The sequence below is a fragment of the Anticarsia gemmatalis genome, chromosome 23, assembly GCF_050436995.1.
Source record: "Anticarsia gemmatalis isolate Benzon Research Colony breed Stoneville strain chromosome 23, ilAntGemm2 primary, whole genome shotgun sequence".
In the NCBI taxonomy this organism is placed as follows: Eukaryota; Metazoa; Arthropoda; class Insecta; order Lepidoptera; family Erebidae; genus Anticarsia; species Anticarsia gemmatalis.
This window is the reverse complement of record NC_134767.1, coordinates 8265925-8291420: the sequence shown is the minus strand read 5'-3', so window position 1 is coordinate 8291420 and position 25496 is coordinate 8265925. Positions and strand designations below refer to the sequence as shown.

Genomic DNA, 25496 nt, shown 5'->3' with positions numbered 1-25496 from the left:
TCGTTCCGTTGTCGGGGACATTTGACAAATGTGTTTCAGCACAAAAACTGACCGCCGGGACTTCAGGTACCAAACTTGTGGAAATATGACATGTTAATTTATCACTTTTGACCATCTGTTGGCCAAGATGGCGGGTCGGAGACGAATTTGGTACCAATTTTTTTTTTCTAGAGAGAATTTGATGGTCTATGATTATAGGTTCTATGTATCATTACTGAAATTGAATAAAAGGGTATATATGTTTTATAATTCAAGGAAGAATCGAAAAGATAAATGGATACGTTTAGGGTAGTTATAGGTTGTACTTCACTGAAATATGAGGCAAGGAAAATCGCGGATTAGATTTGCATTTTTAAGAAGTTATAATTTAAGAAAAAATCTAATTTGCTGTAAATATTCTTTTACATGGATTAAGCTAGTTAAGTTGGTCTACATTAATAAATATTGGCATAGATTGTCCTGCAATAGAATAAAAAAGCTAGATGCTAAACCCAGAATTAATATCAGTAATAAATTAAGTTACATTACTGAAAAGTAGTCAAAAAGGCTGCAAAGAAAATCACGGAAAAAAACAAGTAAAAGATATATTTGAAGAATTTGAGTTTTTCTCTCGAGAATAAGGTCTGTACAATGTTGTTTGTTATCACACTCGTAAAATACAAATGGAAAGGGTTTTACGACAGCGAAAGGAATCTGCCAAAGATTTTTGATTTAAGATTCTCGCAAAGTAGGAATTCTTATAAAATCATTCACAATTTATCTGACAGAATTTATTTGTCGTTACGCCAGTACCACTTTGTTGAGAGGTCTTGGGTTCGATTCCTATATAGAACTAGTATTTGTGTGGTTCTACCACACAAATACTTATATATATATTGTCCAGACTAGAAAATAAAATATAATATAAAATAACCGCGTGTGAATAGTCATTCACACGCGGTTATTTGATGCCAAACTAAGCAGAGTACTATACTTCTCAACACCTAGGTACTTATATAGATTAATTAACTTTATATACTTTGTTTGTGTGCTTGTTAAAAATGCTAACTTTACGAAAGCAATTACAAGTGCGGGAGATTATCTTTCCTGAAAATAAAAATATCTTTAATATATTTGTCTCAACTTCAATATTAAGAGTTTTACATGAAATTTGGACCTAGGTATCTCAATTTTAGTACCAATATTTTGTCCTAGAATTTATATTGACAAGTTTTAAATCCGGTGTAAGAATTTAATATTACCTCCTTCTACAATATTAAAATTGTTGACAACAGATACTATTTCTCAATTCGATCTAACCGGTTACTGAATTTAGTCAATATTTTTGAGAATTTAAATTAGATTCTTATCCAGGTTTAGATCTCGCTTCAAAACTTAGGTATTTCCTATTAAGTATATTAAAGTCTTAAGCCCAGGACCGGTCCTATTGGCGCTCGATGGGGGAGGCCTTTGTCCAGCAGTGGACGATTCCCGGCTGAGATGATGATGATGATGATATTAAAGTCTTGCGGTATACAAAGTTTTAGGTGCGGATAGAATTTTTAAATACTGGTACGATGACGACACTTTAGTACCAATTGATGGCCCCAAGTAATAAAATCTGGCTAATATACGGGTCAAATAATTTGTTATGGGACCAGCCTATTGTTATTAACTGAGATAGCAGCAAATAGCTAAAAGAAAACTGAGATAGCAGCAAAAAGCGTTTTTTGGTTTCCTACTCTACAGCAAGAATAACGCGATTTGATGAATATTTTTAAGTCAACATAACAGAAATAACAGAGACGACGGTCACCCATCTACATACTAACCTTTCTAAAACACCCTTAACTTGTAGACCCGTGAACACTAAGCAATATCTCAACCTTCAATATTGTCTCACATTCCGTGACTCTCGACGTGAGTTCAATTTGATCAACAATACATGAAATAAATCTAATGTAACAAGCTTTGTGATATCAAGTCGTAGATGCCGAAAGATTTTGATTATGATGATGTCAATTCGGGAAAATCATTGGTCCCATGAAATAAGTGCTAATTATTTCGTGAGGCCAACCATTTCACATGGAGCCAGCTGATATACTACAGCTACTTTACCAAGCTGCTATTGAATATAAAGACCATAATTGGGTAACCCAAAGGGGGAAATTGCGTGATTTTGTATGTGAAACATGTAAAAATCTTCCAAGCAAAAGAGACAACGGTCACCCATCTACACAATAACCTCAATAAAACACCCTTAACTTGTAGACCGGTGAATACTCTCCACGCAATATTTCAGTCGTCAATATTGTCTCGCATTCCGTGACTCTCGACGTGAATTCAATTTGATCAACAATACATGAAATAAATCTAATGTAACCAGCTTTGATATCGATACTCTGATATATGATGCGTATTGGGATATTAGTTTACGTTACTGCTTTTTGAAGGGTAAGGTCTTGTGTTGTGTTTTTTGAGGGGAAGATAAAATTACATTGTTTGAGGTGAATGAATGAAGAGTGATTGAAAGTTTGATAAATAGATAGAGTGATGCAGTGTAAAGTAAACCTTTGCTTTTATTATTTACTTATTTATTATATAGAGCAGTGATAGCCGAGTGGTATAAGTTGACACCTCCTACGCAAGTGGTCGCAGGTTCGAACCCGAGGCAACACACCAATGACTTTTCGAAGTTATGTGTGTATTAGAAATAATTGTCACGTGCTCCAACGGTGAAGGAAAACATCGTGAGGAAACCTTGCATGCCTAAAATTTGTTTAATACATTTATTGAGGGCATGCAAAGTCCCCAACCCGCACTTGGCCAGCGTGGTGGACTCAAGGCCTAACCCCTCCCTCATTACGGGAGGAGACCCTTGCCCAGCAGTGGGACAGTAATGGGTTAAATTTATTTTATTTATTTATAGTATTTAGAATAATGGTATGTTTTGAACCAGAGTTCAGATTTAGCAGTATGCAAATTTAATTTTCGTTATTAACTGTAGTTTTAATTCAGACATAATGCATGAAATAATTCAACTGGGTGACAATTTGGTATAAGCTAATTAAATAACCAGAGTCTGTAAAAATATGCGTTGGCCGAGAATCGAACTCGGATCAACTGCTTGGAAGGCAACTATGCTGACCATTACACCACCAACGCATGTGACTAAATAATTCCAAAACGCGATCACTATACCTATCACAAAAGAAGTATGCTGTATTTACACAAATGGCGATTTCCCATGAACCCTACCTGTGGTTTTTATTTAACGCTTATTTTTGTTGTATTATAATTGTTGCAATTAACTCAAGTGTATAGTTTACTAAACAAGTTTTCATCTAATGGTAACGTTTTACACCTTAACGGCTGAACCGATTAAGACGTAATGGTTAATTCATTATATAAATCACTTTTAATTTTATTACGAATTTGTTTTGAAAATATTTTTGTAGATAAATAATAAAGCGTGTCCGCCGCACGTAAAGAGTTTACAAACTCTACACCGTACAAATCAAATATTATCTCAAATAACTGCACGTTTGGCGCAGTGGTTTAAGCGGTCACCTCGCCGCAACAACCGTAGCGCCGCGTGTGGTGGGTTCGAATCCTACCCCGGACAAATCTTTGTGTGATGAGCACGAGTATTTGTTCTGAGCCTGGTTGTCAAATTATCTATATAAGTATATGTTTAAAAGTATATAAGTATTTATGTATATCAGTTATTTGATTACCATAGTACAAGCTCTGCTTAGTTTGGAATCAAATAACCGTGTGTGAGTTGTCCAATTATATTTATTTATTATTTATTTATTTTATTTTGCCTCGACTAACCCCCGGTTTCTGAGGTAAATTTAGCGGTAGTTTATCTATTCAATAGCGCTTAAACTCATATAAAAACAGTATCGAATAGATAAACTACCGCTAAATGGACTCAGAAACCGGGGGTAAGTGTAAAATTAGGGCTTATAGATTTAAACTGAGAATGTAGGAATATGAAGCCCTTCATGAGATTTGATAGTGCGATCTATATGGCCTTAGCTTGGCTACATTCCTTGCATAAGTAGGGTACAAGTAAGGGTCTCTAATTGTTCGTAATATAATTCTACAGCCAATAATTGTTTCTATCAACATCAATAGACAACAATGTCTGAGATTTATTGAGACAACGTCTAGACAAACATAATCAAACATAATTACTAATAAGGAAATGTAAGCAGATATTTTGAACGAGTAATGAACCCGGTACTACTGATTGATTTAAATCTAGATATTTTTACCCGACTGTACTAAATAAATGAGGGTTATGTTTCCTAGATTTCTTGTTACTATATTATCTAAGTTATTTTAAACAAATACGGCTGTATTAAGAACCTTCTCCATTCGAGGTCGGTTAAAAGTGCCACTTGAATAAATAAACCGAATCAATTCTAAGTGCGTAATGTATTTGAAAGTTAACAATTGTAAATACTAAATAAAATGTACGGTTTATTTGGAAGGCTGTATCACATGCGTTGGTGGTGTAATGGTCAGCATAGTTGCCTTCCAAGCAGTTGATCCGAGTTCGATTCTCGGCCAACGCATATTTTTATTAACATTTTTATTCTTATAAACAACGATAGGTAAATCTGATCAACGTTGCTACTAACAAAGAATTCGAATAAAAAATGTGGAATCGAAAAAATATTATCCCAAACAACTGTACATTAATAAATATTAACAATAAAGCATAAAAAAAAATTGTTCAACTCAATGCCAATACATTATTGAACAAAAAACTCAATTAACTGATCAAATCAATTTTTAAAACAAAAGCAACTTGATCAGAACAATAAAACTCAATCAAATAAAATCATTGTCCATATTTCATCTGACTATAACAATATGCAAATGGATTCATCAAACAATTCTCTGCCATCAAACGAATTAAAATCTATATTCGATACTATAAATACTAATATTGTAAAGTTGGTCTGTCTGTCTGTCATGTTTTTACGTCTAAACTGCGTTAACTATTTTGATGAAATTATTTCGGTGGTAGACCAAATTTCGTTTCTGGGGAAGGTATGTTTATTAAAGCTGTCTAACCTAAATTACTGAAATGATATAATGTTGTGAGTGCAATTGCTGAAATGTCGGAAAAAATATTGGGTAAAATTTAGAAGTACACAAGCTACGCCCTGAAAAAATGATTTGAATTTACTGAAATACCTATAATTTTAAATGGTAAAATAATTTTGAATTTCAGCTTACATCCCAAAAAATGTCCTGTACCGCTTTTCGCTAAAATCTCCCTACGAGCGAAGCCACATGCAAAGCCTAGCACTCAATAATCCAATCATTCGATATTGCACGTCAATCGTAATACCAATCATAGTTATATCCGGAATTTTATTATCCGGCACATCCGGATTTAACCGGATTGTAGCGGATTAAAGCGGCACATGTCAATGTTTGATATGTATCGGACGTTTTTGTATCTCCCGTTTGAAAATTGTTTTGTGCACATACTAGCGAAACCACGTGGCTCTACATGCGTATAAAGTTTTAAATCTTATTTCAACAAGTAAGGATTTGTTTTTTTAAATATAAGTATGTTTAAACTTAGGGTTTTCAATTATTTCCATATTTGATTTCGTCATTATAGATTTAGTGGTTTGGCGGAAAATGTTGAAAAGACAAAGTTTCTGTCTCCATCTTTCTCTTGCGTTGAAAGATTTTAAACTATCTGGATACGGAATTTCATCAAATTGCGTTCTAGTCATTTTGATGTGATTAGCCAGCTTTACAATCTGATCAGCGCCTCTGACGGGCGTCGTAGAAACTTTTTTGGCAGTACATTCTAAATGTCAAAATGTTGATAGCTAGCCGGGTCTTAGTCAATAGTGGCAAAAAATCGAGGTACAGTACATAAATCTTGCACGTCTCATTGTACTCGAGCCCTTTAGGTCCTAAACAAACAATGTGATGTTTGATTTGAGCCTGTGGTCACGGTGGTTGCCATCACCTCGGTCAATATGTTGTAAAGCCAAGCTCCAATGGGGTGAGCGAAAAAACCCGTTAAAAAAACCATTATAGAACATTTTATGGGAAATGGGTGGAAATTTGATGCGTGTGCAAAATGGTGTTTGGGTGATAGCGTGTGTTCCGTGTTTTTAACGGCTATTGTACTGAAATTCATTTTTTGTATAAGGTTTTTCTTGGTTGGTAGTTTGTGTTATCTCCTACCCGAAAAAGTGGGCAAAAGTTTATGAAGTACACTCACTTTTAGAATTTTCTAGTTCCATTTAGTATTTTTCCAAAGGACGTTATCAATCTACGAACTTTGGTTTGATTTAAAGCTCTTTGTCCAACATGAGAATCGAATTTCAAACCTTGTTGTAGTCAACAGTCCATACACTAAATATTCCATCTGAAATTCCAATAATTTAAAAACTCTTAACCCAACCTGGGATTGAATATTAGGCCTTACAATCAGCAGAATCCCTACACCAACACCTGATCAGCAAAGGCCTGATTAGTAATGCACCAAATCTAGAATTCAGTCCGCGTAATCCAATCATTTTTAAATATTATTTATAAAATATCGATACAGTGCCCCTATTTTGTGAGATTTCCTTTACCAATTCAAGTGTCTACAGTTTCCTACTTCCAAATAATTCAATCCTGTCAATTTTATAAGACAGAGAAGTAAATTATATTTCAATCAATCATTGGAATTGGTCGATCAATGTCAGCCGCGTTTCCTTCATCTCTCCTGAAATATATTGTTCTATAACATCTTTTTATCTCTACCTTTGGAAATAACATGGGATAGCAATAATATGTATCAATAATATAGTCCTTTAAAGCTTTCCTTTAGCGGAGGTAGCATTATTTTCAGGAATTTTACGAACTTCGTTCTGAGCTGTTGATTGACGTCTAGAAATTTAGAAATGAATCTGGTTTGCCACTACTAAGTAAGCCTGCCCGGAATGAAATACATACACACATAAAATTACGCTTTTCACCCAAGGGGCATACAAAGACCAGAGAACCACACCTGGTATGATTACATAAATCATACTAATATTATAAATGCGAAAGTTTGTGAGTGTGTTGTGTAGTAGTACGCCAATACTACTGAATCGATTACAATGAAATTTGGTATGTAAGTAGCTGAAGACCCAGAGTAACACATAGGCTTTTTATCTCGGAGTTTCCAAGGGATCGGGATTTACACGGGAAGGGTTTCCACGCGGACGAAATCGCGGGTGGCCTCTAATAAGATATAATTGTTCAAATTTCCACAGCTCATTGTAATAACAATGTGTAGTATGATTAAAAGCAAAAAATAGCCTATAATAAAGTGAAAAATATCAAAACATATTGGTCTGTCATCTGAGCGGAGTATATCGCGAACAACAATATCGATTTTCGATTTACCGAGTGTATGAGAGTATTGTTTCAGACAGCCATTGTTTGGTTAAGGGACGTTGAATTTGTTTTATTAGTTAGGAGTTAGGACTAAAGGCCTTTGTAGATTAGAAATATTTTTGTAATATTATACTCTATCGTATGGTTAGTGGTCAACCTGGTGTCAAAGATGTTTAAGCCGCCCGAAGGCCTTTGACGTGGCTTAACGTCTGTTCTTAATTGACAACAACCGGGACCAACTTTTTACGTGCCCTCCGAAGCAGGGAGACGCCCAGTTCAAATACCACTATGCGGTCACCCATCTATGGAATGACCACGCCAACGCGTTGCATAACCCACAGATCGTTTACCAAACATTGAGTGCAACTGGTATAGGTGCTAAGAAAGATAGAAAGATTGTAGAACGTACCGTAGTTTTTACATGAAGGTGGATCGCAATTGTTATACTTTCTTTTATAAAATTACTAAATAAACATTTAAATAGAAACACCTATATTATTTATTATTTTATTTATATTTTGTCCCGATATTTTCTTTTGACTGATTTCCTCTGTTGTTCAACCATAGTGACCTACATTTTCTGCCAGTTTTATTATGGATTTTCTTGTAATTTGGTTATATTGGTCTACTTGTTAAAGAAAATAAATCTAAATTATTCTATCTGCTAGAATGTGTCCTGGCAAAGGAATTATATTTTAACTTGTAGTTATTTCCAAATCCCGCTAGTAATATGTGTCTGTCTTTAGTGATAAATGTTATCCTTTATCAAAATTTCTAATCCAAAAATAATAAAGACAAAAAAATAAGGGTAAATAGTAATTAAAGGCTTATAAAACGATTTTCAAGAAAAGAGAGATCTAAAGAAAAACAGACTAGAACGGCCACAATATTTTCATATTACATTCGCAGTTCAAAGCGCAATACTGCATCCGACCGTTTTAATCCGCACACATACATATGCATGGAGTCCATTCACTACAAATAGTCCTTTTTTTACGGTGCAAATACGATGCAGTTGCGTTTTTAATAACGCAGTCGACATGCGATTCAGTTTCGATGCAGCGAAGTTACGAATTTATGATCATGAAACTATAGCACATACATATTTTTCCCCGTTTCTGTTCTGCTGGGCAACAGTCTTCTTCAGAATTTAGGGACAGGATAGGCCGTATTGGCCAAGTGCGGGTTGATGACATGCATAATAATTGTTTAAAATTTAACCTTTTTTTTATTTTGAGTAATTAATTGTAAAATTAGCTAAGAGTTATGAAAGTTTCAAAATATTACACAGTCTTTTGTTATGTGCTTATTGAAACGTAAATGATTATATTATAATCTTATCATTCTTAAAGTTCCTGAGTATATATGGATGTTTGTTATTTTGGTTGCATCTCGCACAAAGATAAAACAATATTTGTGCTTTAGATCCTATGTGTTAATAAGGATACTATATGAAGCGAAAAATACTTCCACGCGGACGAAATCGCATGCACAAGCCAGTATTTCCATAAATAATGAAACGTTGTTGCTTCTATTTATAAAGCTCTTTGTGTAACCTCGGTCAGTGATCGATTTGCGTAGATAACGTGCGGTTGGTTTGTTAAAATGATCTTTGTATACAAATTGAGACCCTTAGGAATAATATTGAGGTTCCCTTTCGTATTAATTGTGAATGTGCTTTTAGCAATCATTTGTTATTTTCAGAAAATGATCGGTTTGAATAAACCTTAAAGCTTATCTTTAAAGGCAAGTTATGGTAGGAGTTTGTTTTGATTTGCCCTATTCAGTTCTTTTTAAATAAAAAGGTTTTGTTTCTAATCAATTCAGATATAGAGACTTCAAGTCGGTTTAAAAAAGCTAAACTCGTTGCAGGTAAACTTCGCTTGCGTCACATAAAAGAGAATGGGTCACAATTTTTTACTGGTACTCTGCTCCTATTGGTCGTAGCGTGATGATATAGCATATAGCCTTCCTCGATAAATGGACTATCTAACACTGAAATAATTCAAATCGTTCCTGAGATTAGCGCGTTCAAACAAGCAAACAAATATTAGTATAGGATATACTCAAAATCTACTGAACGGATTTTCACGCAATTGTCACCATTGAACAAAATGTTTCTCGAGAAAGGTTTAACGGCATATAATGAGGCATTATTTGTTAAGATTAACCCGGTCGAAGCAAGCTAGTTCATTGTATATGCTTGTACAGTCATTGTGATAGCTATTTGATAGTCCATAGTTCAAGACCGCTTTAATAATTCCAGGAAATCAGTAACAATTCGAAAGGTATACTTACATAAAGTGAATGTACACATCATAATAAATATTTACTAAACATTATTCAATGCTGTGTACTAAATAAGGTATTATTATGTGTTTCCTTACTGAGGCACATTACTTATGCATAGTAATGTGTTTGTATGTGAATTGTAGGTTTTAGTATGGAAAGGTAGTTATTTTTCTTGGTTTACATGTGTTTTTTTTTTTATCAATTTTGATCGTTATTGTTAACGGCATCAAGTAGATATTTGAAATATTTACAGAATATGTATTTATGAATAAATTTTAAAGATGACAAACACTTATACAAGAGCCCCTTGTCCGATCATATTGATGTAATTATGATGAAATAAAAATTTGATGGAGGTATAGATTTCGTTCTAAAAATTAGTTTAGATATAGTTTTGTTTATTAAGACCGTACCAAGTAGTGTTCTCTGGTCTCTGCATACCCTTATGGGAAGAAGACGTGATTTTACGTATATATGTAATAATCTTTAATATTTTTCTTTCTTAATTGTTTTTTCATCAAAATAAAGTGTCGTAAGTAAAAGCTAGTAAAAAGCACGACTACACAAACTGTATAAACAGTTCAAACGAAAACTTTCGTAACACAACGTTCCATGTTTGTTTGTTTGTACAACTCACATGTGACAGTAAAGCGCTGTTTAGTACTAACACGCTAATTGATTTTGTTTAGCAAGAGAAGAAAGCGATGTTTGTTTACAAAGTTATTTGTGTTTTTCGTAAGTCTTTTATGAATAGAAAATTGCGATGTTTAATTTGACAGAATTTGGTTAACTGCATTTTGGCGCAGTGGTTAAAGTGGTTACTGTGGTAAAGCGCCGCGTGTGGTGGGTTCGAATCCCACCCAGGACAAATCTTTGTGTGATGAACACGAGTATTCGTTCTGAGCCTGGATGTTAATGAATATCTATAAGTATGTATTTAGAAGTATATAAGTATGTTTATCAGTTATTTGCTTACTATAGCACAAGCTCTGTTTAGTTTGGAATCAAATGACCGTGTGTGAGTTGTCCAATATTGATTTTCTTATGTGGACGGGAGTTTTTTACATAAGAGAGAATGTGTCATAATTTTCCCCGTTTTTGTAACACTTCTCGTTGCTACTCCGCTCCTATGGTAGTAGCGTGATGATATATAGCCTATAGCATTCCTCAATAAATAGGCTATCTAACACTGAAAGATTTTTTTCAAATCGGACCAGTAGTTCCTTAGATTAGCGCGTTCAAACAAACAAACAAACAAACAATCAATCAATCAAACAAACAAACTCTTCAGCTTTATAATATTAGTATAGATTAGATATAACTATGTATGAATTTCAGTATTAACTTCATAACAACCCAATCTGGCTTAAAATAAAGGCATCTATTTATGCTCGATGTGGTTCAACGGTCTGTGTTCGTAATGTTCATCAAATTGATTGACAGTGTCAGTGCGATTTGCATAGAGATTCATAACACGCGCGCATCTGGCGCGTTCAATTGTGTCTGTTTCTATTACGAGTGTTTGTTTTGTTAGTGAAATAAACAAATCCAATAGACAGCTTTTTAAAAAACGCCCACAATGTTCCCGAAGTGTAATTTCCTATTTCTATCAACAATTGACAACTAGCTGATTAACGAATTTTTGTATAAAAAATCTATTAATTTTGTATGAAATACTATTCTCTTCAAGTAATTTTGCACTAGCTTTACCGTAGGCTAGGCTTTACAATAAAAATATCCCTAAATGTAAAACAGCACATGAAGTTTAATTTTTTAATACCAAAGAGCCAGTTTCACAACATTTGAATACTTCTCAGATAACCTATCCAATAGTTAAAGTATAGATATCTTCTTATATATAAAATTTCCATGACACGATGTTAGTTACCGTACTCCTCCGAAATGGTTTGACCGATTCTCATGAAATTGTGTGAGCATATTAAGTAGGTCTGAGAATTGGCCAACATCTATTTTTCATGCAAATAAGAAACACAATTTTTATTAAAATGACAAAACAGCGTTTGCCGAGTCTCCTAGTACCTATTCATAACGTTGACGGAATTCCACCTGATAAATTAAGCTTCTTTTTTGCAAAAGTTTTCCAAACGTGATGAAACTGTCTATGAATATAAAACAATATTTTTATACAATTTATCACTCCTCTTTTCACGACATTTAACAAAATATTTTATGTTTCACTTCCACGAATAAATTGAAGCACCACAATAAATATTGGAGACGTTTACGACGACATTATACACGACATAACGTGCAACCAACTGTTTTACAATACTTATTTCAATGCGAAAGCACGAAATATGGCATTAAAGTGAAGTTGGACATAAAATTAAACAATAAATTGGCAGAATATAAAAATGCAAATGAAAATAGCACAGAGATATCGTTCATTCATCATATCGCGATTGCCTACATTCGGTAGTAGTCAATGCTATTGAGTATCGAGCTTTTGGTATTTAAAATTACTTATTTAAAACATAGTTTAATTATTATAGCTGCTCGATTTTGCATTAAAAATTGTCAAAAGCGGTGTATTTTGCATTAAAAATTGTAAAAGTGTAGTGGTAGTAAATCACTTAGAAACATTCGCGGGAATATCTACGCAATTGTAAAAAAGTTATCTCTAATACGAGATAATGATTAAACTATGCGATTGATAATCTTTTTGTACCGCGGCTTATTGCTTTATTTACAAACACAAAGTTATGTGGCGCAAAAGCTACATTGCAGACAATCCTTTCCTAGATTTCTATCTATTGCTTTCGCAGCAGCTTGTAGCTATATTCAGAGATAGATCACTGGTTCTTACCGAGTGTCACACGTTGACATTACTATTAGAATGACACTGTACTGTACATTGTTTTCTCCCTTAGAGTAAAGTGACTAACACGTTACGTCAAAGCAACAATGTATTGCAAAGTGACTACATTTCTGTCGTATGATGGTACACTAGTTGTCAACTGAGAACCGTGATAAGCCCGCTAGTCTGAACAAAATGTATTTTTCCAACTTTAAGAAACTGCACAAACAAGCCTTAAACAATAATGTCAAAATACAATAGGCAAGGAAATAAAAATATGTCGTGAGATACGCTTCATTCAACAACATTTTCTATACAAAAACTACGGAAATTAAAGGGAGAATTTTTGCGAACAAAATAGATACTTTATGTTATGTTGAAGTAGAACTCGAGTGAATGCAGTATTGTAGTATGAGAGTATAGTTAGGAGAATAAATATGTTTTTGTGTTTCAAACTTTTGTTTGGAAATGTTGACGTGAAAATAACTGAATAAATACTCGTATACAAGATTTATAAAACAACAACAACAGACATTTTGTCCATAGTAATAAGGGTTTTAAGTTACAATGTAACTTTCCTATGTTGAGTTTTTGGTGACGAGATGATCAAAAGGTTAAATTGAAATCTTTCTAGGGATTTAAAATTTTTTTTTTAGACTTTTGACAGCTTACATCATTTTATATTACCATAGTTGGTCTATCGTTTCTAAAGTTCTTTGGATCATGAAACCAACATAAATTAATATTTTTTTGTATTAATCAAACAACGTCAAATATGGCTAAGCTTAATAAATACACAATTAACCTAACAATATTTGCAATTCGAGGAAACTCCTGAATTAATTTGGTAAGAATACCTAAAAAAATGCTTCAGTCCGATTCTTTGTGAAAACCAGCATCTTTTTTAAATGTAATACAAACAAATCTGTACCGTGATACACATTTAAGCCGGTAACTATACAACCGTTTGACAAAATACGTGTGTAGAAAGTTGTGGGCACGAGTGACCGTGAGTGTTGTAACATGTTTGTGTAACTTTCATCAAAGCTAGTTTATCAAAGCTGGCCGCGGCTGAAAGGTTCACGAGTAGGTACTGACTTGAATTGAAATGAAGGAGAGCTGAGAATTATTGATGGATGGATTTTAGGGAATAAAATATATCAGTGATACACAAAAGGTATTATTAAGTACCAATTATTTTTGATGATTCTAAAATATTTGGTAATACAAAAAAAAAGAACGATTAACTATTTTTTTTTTTACAAAATTCCTGAGCTCAGCATTATTCAATTGTAAAATTTTGTCAGCCTTTTTAATTTTATGTGATTTTTTTTCCTGAGATAATGTGCTTATTTCCACAATAATAATAATACACTCTATAAGAATACACTCGATAGTAGCCTGAGATTTAATAGCATGCCTGAATGACATTAGAATTGCCCCCTATTTAATCAAGCATGTTGATTTAATCAAATAGCGTTAATTAATTTTATTTATTAAAGTCAAGTTTGTCTTTTATACTTTTTAGATAATAACTAATAGAACTAAGGCAGTAGTTAATATTCTTAAGCTTTCTTCAAGAACAGTATGAAGTTTATTGTGGATGGCAGATGTTAGCATAATAAAACAAGTGATCCGCTTCCTGAAGTTTTGCCGATACAGCTGCAGCTTCATACAACTGACAATATTACTGAAACATTTTATTTCATAAGTTTTTTAATAATAGTATTTTAAGATTTTATGTTTACGCTGTTCAAATTTCTGCTACATAGACGAGTTCGTGGCTTAGTTAACAACAGCCGCGGGGATCGATCTCTGAGGTTAAGCAACGTTGCCGAGGTTTTTCTGTGGACGGTTAAGTCACGTTAAACTGTGGACACCGGCTGTCATTTTCAAAGATCTGTTACAAACGTTAACAGTATTCAGAAGTTTGAAAGTCTGACAACCAGTCTCACTGTAAAATGCTGGTATATGCGTAAAATGTTAGATTCTTAGTGTTAATTTATTTTATTTATTAAAGTCAAGTTTATCTTTTATACTTTTTTAGATATTAACTAACAGAACGAAGTCAGTAGTTAATATTCTTAAGCTTTCTTCAAGAACAGTATGAAGTTTATTGTGGATGGCAGATGTTAGCATAATAACACTAGTGTCCCGCTTCCTCAAGTTTAGCCGATACAGCTGCAGCTTCATACAACTGACAATATCACTGAAACATTTTATTTCATAAGCTTTTTAATAATTGTATTTTAAGATTTTATTTTTATTTCAATTTCTGTTGCATAGTGATGTTGTGGCTTAGTTAACAACAGCCGGGGGGATCTATCTCTGAGGTTAAGCTACGCTTGTTGAGGTCGCTTTGTGGATGGGTGACCCTGTACATATTGAGTTATTCCATGTTTCGGAAGGCTCGTTAACTTGTGGGTCCCGGGTGCTTTTCCAAAGATCTTTGACAATCGTTAACAGTGTTCAGAAGCTCGAAAGTCTGACAACCAGTCTTACTATAAAATGCTGGTATATGCGTAAAATGGTAGATTCTTAGTGTTAATTTATTTTATCTATTAAAGTCAAGTTTATCTTTTATACTTTTTAGATAATAACTAACAGAACGAATGCAGTAGTTAATATTCTTGAGCTTTCTTCAAGAGTAGTATGAAGTTTATTGTTGATGGCAGATGTTAGCATAATAAAACAAGTGTTCCGCTTCCCGAAGTTTAGCCGATACAGCTGCAGCTTCATACAACTGACAATAATAATATTACTGAGAGATTTTATTTCAAAAGTTTTTTTATAATATCATTTTAAGATTTTATTTTCGTACTGTTTATATTTCTGCTACGTTAATTGAGTTTAATAATACAGCTATGTCTTAGAGTGGGCGTCGGTATCTCTATTCTCTACCACTATCGTCTATTGACAACCAGCTAGCTACCGAGAATTTTTATATAAATAATCTTATCAGCGCCACTAGCGGGCGTCGCAGGAACTATTTTCCAGTACATTTTAATTAATGTCAAAGTTTCGATACCTTACCGACTGCAAAGAGTCGCACTATTGAACGCCCTTTTAGAAACTTTTCGTAAAGAAAACAGTCTCCCGATGTTGTTTCCATTCTTTGAATGAGCTGACATAAAATATAAGTGTGTAGGATTTGACACCAACTTCCAACGCCGATACATTAAGAAAAAATATAAGTATCTTTATTTATACAAGAACTACTATACTACTACTACTGATTATCCAGAATTGTATGTGGTTAGATTGCACTTCCTATTGCGGTTTTTTCCAATCTATTAGGATGTATCTGTGTTGGTTAACCTTCAGCTACGGACTGTCGCATTTTATTCAAAGCTCTTTAACAGCTAGTCAGTATAGCCAGTATAACCTAATAAAATGTGGAGCAAAATAAAATTACAGAATAATGCAGTAATCTTCGTGAAGAATTAGGTAGTCCCACTTTGTATAAATATAGCCAGGATAGCATACTCTGTGTATAGGGTAATAGTTAATTAGGGATAATCGTTATAATCGAGTTGCATCGTTTGCAGAATGTCTGTAAAAGAATCTAGAAAGTCTGTAATAAAAAAATGGCAGTAAGTCAGCTGTTTTTTATTATTTAAAATAGACGGTTTTACGCTATAGATGGAATGTGCCATCCTGACCTAATGCGAGAGTTTCAATAATTGATGTTCAATGTTGCATGTCTTACATTGATAAAACAACTACTTTTGAATCGAATGATGTATGGATCTGAATATGGCAAGGAAAGTTTGTAAGGATTGTACCAAGTGGCGTTCTTTGGTCACTGCATACTCTTATGGGAAAAAGGCTTGATATTTTCTGTGTATGTATGATTCTCTATCTACTATTTTTATTTATTTTGAACGTAAATATTACTTACCTTATAACTCCAAATACACACCTTACCTCAGAATGTTAAATTATAAAAAACGGGTTTCAATTTGTATCTAGTACTACAACTTGTAATCAAACCAAATTGTCCCATCAAAAGTAATATCAACACCATTACTTCTATTACTTTCGTCATTGTACTAAAACATCGTCAAACATTAGCAAAATAACACGGTACCTTCAAGGTGACAGTCACAATTAGTACAATACAACGATTTAACAATTTGGCACCAACCCCACACCGCAATGCGTCAGACTGAACCAGTTAGCAACAATATTATAAATTGATTTTGAAATATTTTGCGACAGTTTTTAATGAAAGGAAATATAGGCTTTTTGTGGGACAGTTTTGCAGTTTGTATGCTTGTTTGAGACTAGAATAACCGGATCTCTTTATTCATTCATTCATTCATTGTATGAAATTCAATACATAAATATATCCTACGCTTTGTGGTCAACTTAGTGTCAAAGCAGTTCTAGCCGCCCGACAGGCCTTTGACATGCCTTATCGACTGTTATCTTTATCTTAATTAGGAACCATGACCCTAAACCATTTAAAACCATATTCACGAGGCATTTTTTTCCCCATACTGTCCCACTGCTAGACAAGGGTCTCCTCCCAAATGAGGGAGGGGTAAGGCCTTGAGTCCATAAAAATACATAAAGTAAATCAGGAAACAAAATCTCCCAAACAATTTATTCTCGAATCAGAAAACTATTGAACCTGTTTACGGATAAAACAGATAGCTTGTTGCAAACTTTTCATTGCACATTTATACAAACTTTATAGAAAGGATCCCGTTACTTTCCGGGATTGTTGGTGAAGCCAATCCTTTCAGTTTCGGATATTCAGCCGGTTTTAAAAGCTGTTTAGAACCTACTTATATACGTTATATTGTGGTATTTTTATAGGGTTATTCTGGACAATGTATGAATGAGAAGTCTTGCGATTAGACTTTCTTAAACAAGATTAGAGTATAAAACATATGTGAATAAATTGGTGTTTTTTTGGATGTGATTGCCACAATGGGGAACTCGTTTGTAACAATCTTACAAACATATAAGCAACAAAAACAATGTACCTACAACTGCATGGAAGTCAAATGTTTACACATCACACATTGTTCTACGTGGTAATCGAATTTACGATCCACTACGACCTACAACATTTTAACCAATACGTTACAGACATCTGCTACCTAAATAGTTATATAGGTTATATACCTATAACGTGATAATATTAGTACTTAGTTATAACAATTTCTGGTCTACAATAGCAGAAACAAACCCAAACACCCCTTAATCCTTCATCCCCAAACAATTATGTCGTTTGTATTCCCAAGGAGTCAGGATATGGGGAATAATTCTTCACATGGAGTGAATTAGAGGGGCGACAATAAGCGTTGTTGTATCGTTCTGTGAAACGTTCGTAAAGATTTATCGATGGACCGGCTTGTACCGCACTGCGCCACGGAGCACCTCTAGTGAGGAGACTTGTCGATGTTTTTAATTGAATTAATGTCACATAGTTATTCTTCGAAAAATATCTACTTATTTAGTTAGTTACTAAACATTATCATACGGTCGCGTATGTGGATACGCGACCATCATCAGTCTAGCCTGTCTTTCTACTATGTTGAAATCGGCTTCCAGTCTCACGGAATGCTCCTGAATATCAGTATTTTACATGGAGCCTATCTTAGATCAACAACCCAGTTACCTGGGTTATATCACGGTACCCTTCAGTAAGACTGGTTGTCAGACTTTCAAGCTACGAACTACTGTTGACGACTGTGAGAGATCTTTGAAAATGACAGCCGGGACCGACAATTTAACGTGCCTTCCGAAATACGGAGGAACTTGATAGGTATAAGATGTTCGCCCATTCACAGAACAACCTCGGCCAGCATAACTTAACCTCAGAGATCGATCCGCGCGGCTGTTGATAACTAAACCACGAGCTTTACATACGAAACTTCTTTCCCGACAATACTACCTGAAAATAACCTTTCGTCTCCTCAACAAACTATTAAAACACAGAAATAAAACCGCTATAAAATAATTATCGATATAAAATATTTATTTTGCACGCACAGGCGCATCACTAAAGCGCTCAGTCTGCGGCGGCCGGGACTCTCATTCACAAAATGAAACGTTATTATATTACCCAAGTTATTTTGCATACTGAAAATATTATACTTTCACGCTTTGTTTCAGTGAGGGTGGGTAGGGATGGTAGAGTTTTCAGTATAATATACTTATAATTTCGAGCGGTCCTGTATGACAAGATGTATGGATGTGAAAGAAATACAAGTAATGATCGCGAGGGTTCTGGTTCGATTACCGGGTCAGGCAAGGTACTCTTAGCCTTTTTAAATTTATATTAGAACTAGAAGCCGCTCGCGACTTTGTCCGCGTAGAAACTCTTCCCGTGTAAATCCCGATCCCGCGGGAACTCCGGGATAAAATGATGCCTATATGTTATTCTGGGTCTTCAGCTACGTACATATTAAATTTCATGGAAATCGATTAGTAGTATTTGCGTGAAAGAGTAACAAACATCTATACATACTCACAAACTTTCGCATTTATAATATTAAGTACGATTTCTCAATAGTAGCCCGGAAATGGGTAACGTGTCCGGTATGTTGATAACAAGCTCGCCCCCATTACATAAGACTACCTTTATTAATGGTGAAACGTGCATATTTCGGTTTGAATTGCAAACACTTCTGCCTATATTATCGGGTACAACAATAGTCATCTATACTAATATTATAAAGCTGAAGAGTTTGTTTGTTTGAACGCGCTAATCTCAGGAACTACTGGTCCGATTTGAAAAATTCTTTCAGTGTTAGATAGTCCATTTATCGAGGAAGGCTATAGGCTATATATCATCACGCTACGACAAATAGAAGCAGAGTAGTAGTATAAATGTAATAAAAACGGGGAAAATCTTGACCGATTCTCTCTTATGTGACGCAAGCGAAGTTGCGCGGGTCAGCTAGTAAAAAATATTGGTTAAAACAATTTTAGTTCAAAATAGCCCTATAAAAGATCTAAGTTATAAAAAAATGCATTTATATCATCTGTGAAAGTCTAGTCTCAAACGGCGTAATCTAGAAAATCTCCATAATAGCATTCATATTCTAAATAATCTAATCTACATCTAGCAGATAATGTAACTGCATTTCATAGCACTGAATGTATTAGCTAAGAGCTGACGTCATGTGATAATTGAATGCATCTTGTAAGTGCATTTGAATGAAATTTTAATGTAATTTTTATTTGTAGTACGGAGAAGGTGTTTTTTTGTATTATGCATTCTGTGTATATTTTTTTTCGGCAAGGAAGACTTTCCTTATCTACTTTGTAGAGGTATGTTTTATGTTATGGTAAAGCCTTTTAATGGTCATGGATATAAACCAAAAAGTGGAGTTTGCAAATACCTATAGGTCCACAAGTGTCAATCCTAATGGACAAAAACAAATTTATAGTTTATTTTTTACCATTTATGATTGGTCATCTCCATGGCATATTGTATCGATTTTATATACCAGTATATAAACATAAAAATGTCATTTACTTATCTTACATATTTGTATAATAAATAATTGTTTTTTCTACTAGTTTCACTGAAAATTCCAAATAATTTTTATTTCTTCATAAAACCAAATTATAAAAATTCTATAAATAACCCCAACGTCTCAAACATTCCATTATCATAACCATTACTTCGTCTGTACCAAAAAAAGGCACGAACTTGAATTACAATACATAATATATGAGTGGGAGTGACATAATACATCCTTAGCTCTGAGGTACAGATAAAAAGGGTTCTTTACCCTTTGCCACGATGACAATAAACCATTATATTTTAAAAATCCACCATTTTCTTGCATGTAAGTGGCAATTTTTAGTTCCATGGATATCTGGGAAATATATAAAACTTATCTTTTCTTATTAAATAATCCTTTAAATGAAAAAAATTGAAATTTCAACTTTGCGTAAACATTTCCTGGGCTACAATCCTTAGCTTTGTCAGAGTTTCACCTGTATTAGTTCAGCCGTTTAGTCGTAAAAGAAGGCAAACGAATAAACACAAAATATCTTTGGCTAGTTTAATATGTATTGAGTTTTAAGCTACTTGTAAAATCAATGCCATCAAAAACAATCTGTAAAAACTTCAAGTCTCGCCGTAAAAAGTTGTGAGATCTATATAATACCAAGTCGATTAATCTATTTAGTCTCTACTTAAAGGACCTTCTGTCTTAAGTTATTACGTATGTTATTATCATGCCAATTTAAAAAAAATACCTCTAAAACAAATAGACCGACCTGGCCATCGCATGATTTGATTATTAGTATGTATCACACTACACAGCACGACAAGAAGTTAATGCTCCTGAAATGTTAATAATGGCGAATTTGTGTTTTCTTGCGATGACCAAGTCGATCTATTTGTTTTAAAGGTATTTTTTAAAAATTGGCTTGATAATAACATACGTAATAACTTAAGACAGAAGGTCCTTTAAGTAGAGACTAAATAGATTAATCGACTTGGTATTATATAGATCTCACAACTTTTTACGGCGAGACTTGAAGTTTTTACAGATTGTTTTTGATGGCATCTCACTTCTTTTTGTAGAGCGAACATAAGTCCAATTTGTATGGAAAGACGTTTTTTTTTCATAATTCAACATATTTTCTTATGGGAATGTTGTTCAGTTTCATGGGTTAAACACCCTTACCCACCCTTTACCCCCTCCTATTATGCCTCATATAGTAGGTACCTATTTACACCTATTTATTTTATTTTCTACAGTAATAATAATTCATTAACTGCAAATGTAACCTTGTAATCGTATACATTTATATGGGATTACAAAGTTATTGTTGCAGTTGGTGTATTTAGAAAACTGGACCGAAATTAGAAAATATTAAATTTTTCCCATGATTAAGACACTAAACCCTATTCGTATTCTAAATTTTAAGCTTCTAGGTCTGCTAGAAGTACCTTAGACTTTTGATGATCGGTGAGTCAGTGAGTCAGTGAATCAGTGAGTGACAAAATTCAAAATTTTAACAAGTTGTCATTCTTAAACTACTGGTTCAAATTGACTGAAATTTTAAATATACCGTGTTTATGCAATGACTGATTAGTTGCTGAAAATCCAGGCTTCTTGTTTTATCCACAACGAAATTATAGGGGTGTCAATAATAGCCCGAATTGCTTCGAGAAAAGGATGTTACGGCCGTGCCGCTTTTTTTTTGCTCGACTTGCGGGGGCACTTCCGTGCCCCCAGATCAATCAATCAATCATTATAAAAAGTCATAAATTTATTAAATAATACATCCTTAGCTCTGAGGTACAGATAAAAAGGGTTCTTTATTATATTTTAAAACCCCTTTAGTTATAGATAATATTTATGACGTCCATGTTCTCGATAATTAAGGTTACAGACTAGTGTAGTTTAGTAAAAAAACTAAGTTAAATAATTAAACTAAGTAATTTAATTAATTTTACTTAGAAAGCATAAAGTATCTATATCTTTATAAGTATCTTTATCGTAACGAGTAACGTAATGTTACGGCGAAGTTTTATAGAGCAAAATTTAGATACTATTCGATTCTCGAACAGCAACAAAACACTCAATTGAGTTTAATAGTTTAATAGTACCAAAATTATCAAATGAATATACTAACACAATAATGTAAATTGTGAAATGCATTATATTTAAATTTATCTTCTCAAAGCATGAAAAGCGCAAAATACGGCCGTAACAAATTTAACTATCCTCTTTCACTGCGAACTAATATCAGAGTGAAAGCGACAAGGAATGCGGCTACCGTCCCGACCCCACAAATCCGTTGAATCTCGCCAATCCCTCATTGATATACGATTCTTTTCTTTTCAGGCGGGAAAAATCTAATAAGAGGACAATGGCCGGCTCCCGCGAGAGATTGCTCTATGAAAGGAGGCCTGATTGCGACTATGAATACGAATTCAGGCGCCGATATGAACCGTACGACAGGGAAACCAATCGATACAGGCAAGAGAGACGCCGGGACCTACACGACCGACCCAGACGCAAGAACGGATACGTTTACGAAGATATATATTCAGATTTCGATGAGGCACAGGGACGATTATCCCTCTTCCGACCAATCAGACCAGAGTACCTTAACCTACCGACCACTTACGACATCAAATACAATTCGCTTCCAAGAAATTACTACAACTACGACGAGAGAAACAACAGGAGGTACAAAAAAGATCATTACGACTTTCGAATCGAACACGAGAGGCGCTCGCGTGAATCTTATGAGCCTTATAGAAAACCCGCTAGCACTAGACCAAGAGAAACTAATAATTCTACACCAAAAAACACTGCGAAAGTTCCCCCGAATACTGTAACCCTAAACCCTTCAAAAAGCTCTTTAAATCCCACCAAAAATTCATTAAACGCACCACGAAATGCAAATGGCACACCTAAAAACGTCGCCGTTTGTAAACCGCATCGGATATCTGATAAAAACGCTCGCTACTGGACGACTGACCCTCCCGAAAGGGGCCGAACTCGCCCGAAAAAAGGCGAAGAGCCAAAAAAGAACGTTAAATTCTCCGAAGTGTCTGGTTGCAATCGGAAAATGGTGGTTGATGATCCGATTTTTGGTAGGAAAGTGGTGCCAGTTCGTGAATTAGAAGTTTCGTTGGACCAAATGATACAGAATGGATATTTTGAGAAGCACAACATACCGATTTCGAGGCCTATAGGTACGGAGGTAAAGGAAGAGATAAAAAGTGTACAGGCGGGCAGTGCGGTGCCAAACGGGAAGTGCTTATCGGGAAACGGGAAGGAAAACCAAGCGCCGAGGAAAACAAGACATCTGCCGCAGGTAAGCTAGTTTTTTTACGTAAAAATGATGATGCCATGTTACTAGAAATGTGTTTCTTTTCAGACATTTTACCAAGAATACTTTCTTAAGAAATGTGATACTACTTCTTAAGTATGTTTATTTAGGATTATTTTTCTTGGTACTAGCTTATTTTCAATTTTTTTTAACGGGTTAACATTCTTAAGTATTTGTGCTTAAAAGCTGTAAATAAACAAAAGTTTTTGGCGATTTTCCGAATACTTCTAGCAACAAAAGCAGCTTATTTAATTACTTAACGGTAAAAAGAAAATATATCATAATGTTATATGCCTAAAACGGTTTTGCACGAATAAAACCAAAGCTCTACGGTTTCTATACAAACATAACGACCCATTGAAAATCACAAACGGTAACTTAGTCCTCAAACAAAGGCGAACCAAAACTGCAATTGTTCTTTGACAAAACTTCCCTTTCTGCATCTGACGTATATAGTGTCAAAATAAAAGCTATTGTTCTCTCGCTCTTGCACAGGGGTGCGAGGGGGATGCAAGAGGTGCATGGCAACAACGGCCTGATTAATAGCCGAGTTCAGAGGGTGGCCTACTGATAAAAGTGGGGGTGTTATGAGAGCCTCAATGAGCTTGTTTGGTTGCGGCTTTTTAGGTTTTGCTTTGATGTGCGAAAGATTAAGTGTAACGGATGTTAACCCTTCCGTCGTTCCTTTACCCAGTAGTGGAATACTAATGGGTTAAAAAAAATGCAATTTTCTATCATGAAACAAAACTAGACACGTTTTACCAAAAAAATCTATCCGTACACAGTTTACAGAGACATATTTACAAGACCTATATACGTAAATAAATTCGGTCGCTAGTATAGGTTCCGCCATTACTCCTTGTCGTATAGATCGCACCTACTAACTAATGTTGTAATGTTGCTTCACTTTCCTCTCACGTATACAGCTCGTTTATTTACTTTTTAAATGCCTTTTGTTTGGAGAATTTTATTTGTTTTTAGTTACTGATGCTATTCAGTGAGGAATATCGAATATTTTCATAGTCACATAGTAGAAAAATAGAGGTATTCGTAATTATTGATATCTAATACATAAAACATGACTTTTAGTTAGTGTGTATTGAAAATTTCTTTTAAAATTTTCTTTATAGTAGCCCGTATTATAGCAACGAGCCCAATTCAGGCTGAAAGACAGACAAGAGATTAACAAAATTAGGGTTTAAGTAGGTATGTAGGTACTTATTCAGTATTTTTAATTTACATTTTTCATTAACGGAAATTATAAAAAAAGAAGATTGACACTAAGTGCATTTTGAAACGCTGTTAGATAACCGTGATAAGTTAATTCTTTAGTTTATCATATTCCTTTAGAAGCAAAAGAAATGGCTTATTTTTTACTGGCTTATAAATCCTTAATGAATATGTTTTGCATGTCGTATTGGCACAGGTTGGCTTTGGTCGCAATTAACTGTTTTGACTAGACAAATCTATACTAATATTATAAAGCTGAAGAGTTTGTTTGTTTGTTTGTTTGTTTGTTTGAACGCGCTAATCTCAGGAACTACTGGTCCGATTTGAAAAATTCTTTCAGTGTTAGATAGACCATTTATCGAGGAAGGCTATAGGCTATATATCATCACGGTGCGACCAAGAGGAGCAGAGCAGCAATAGAAAATGTTGCAAAAACGGGGAAAAATTTGACCCATTCTCTTATGTGACGCAAGCGAAGTTGCGCGGGTCAGCTAGTTTCATCATGAAATGATTCAATTCAATTACAATGATAGTATCGTCAAAATGAATCCCAAATACCAAAACAAAACAATTTAATCAATTAGAGCAAGCAAAGCAATGAAAATTTTAATAAACCACACGGCAATCCGTATAATGTTTCCATTACACTGGCTAGGGTTGTACCAATATAGAACATTACTCGTTGAGAGCTCTGTATAGTACACATTAAACCCTCGTAACTCAGTATAGGGAATAGGGTTGGCATGCAACTGTTTGAAATAGGTGAAAATGTATGTTTTTTAAGACTAGTGTATGTAATCAGTTTGTTTGTAGAATGAAAAGGATTTATGTAATTTTTAGGCTTAGGTACCCTGTAAACATTATTTTCAGGTAATGACTCATATTTTTGGTGGTTTACCGTATGAAATATAAAGATTATGTTTTAGTAAAA

The 25496-nt window shown here is 34.3% G+C and overlaps 1 protein-coding gene and 2 non-coding genes across 3 annotated transcripts in view; 2 read left to right on the top strand and 1 right to left on the bottom strand.

The window, feature by feature from the left end:
* Nucleotides 1-25496, top strand: part of LOC142983253 (facilitated trehalose transporter Tret1-like) — a 63614-nt gene that overhangs the window by 12682 nt on the left and 25436 nt on the right. Inside the window, exon 2 of the mRNA XM_076130170.1 lies at nucleotides 22339-23320. Within this exon, the coding sequence (XP_075986285.1) occupies nucleotides 22364-23320 (957 nt within the window). The 5' untranslated portion in view covers nucleotides 22339-22363. The remainder of the gene's footprint in view (nucleotides 1-22338; nucleotides 23321-25496) is intronic.
* TRNAG-UCC (transfer RNA glycine (anticodon UCC)) lies at nucleotides 3073-3144 on the bottom strand. Its single transcript has one exon. It is a non-coding gene; the product is annotated as a tRNA-Gly (tRNA).
* On the top strand, nucleotides 4494-4565 carry TRNAG-UCC (transfer RNA glycine (anticodon UCC)). The gene has a single exon. It is a non-coding gene; the product is annotated as a tRNA-Gly (tRNA).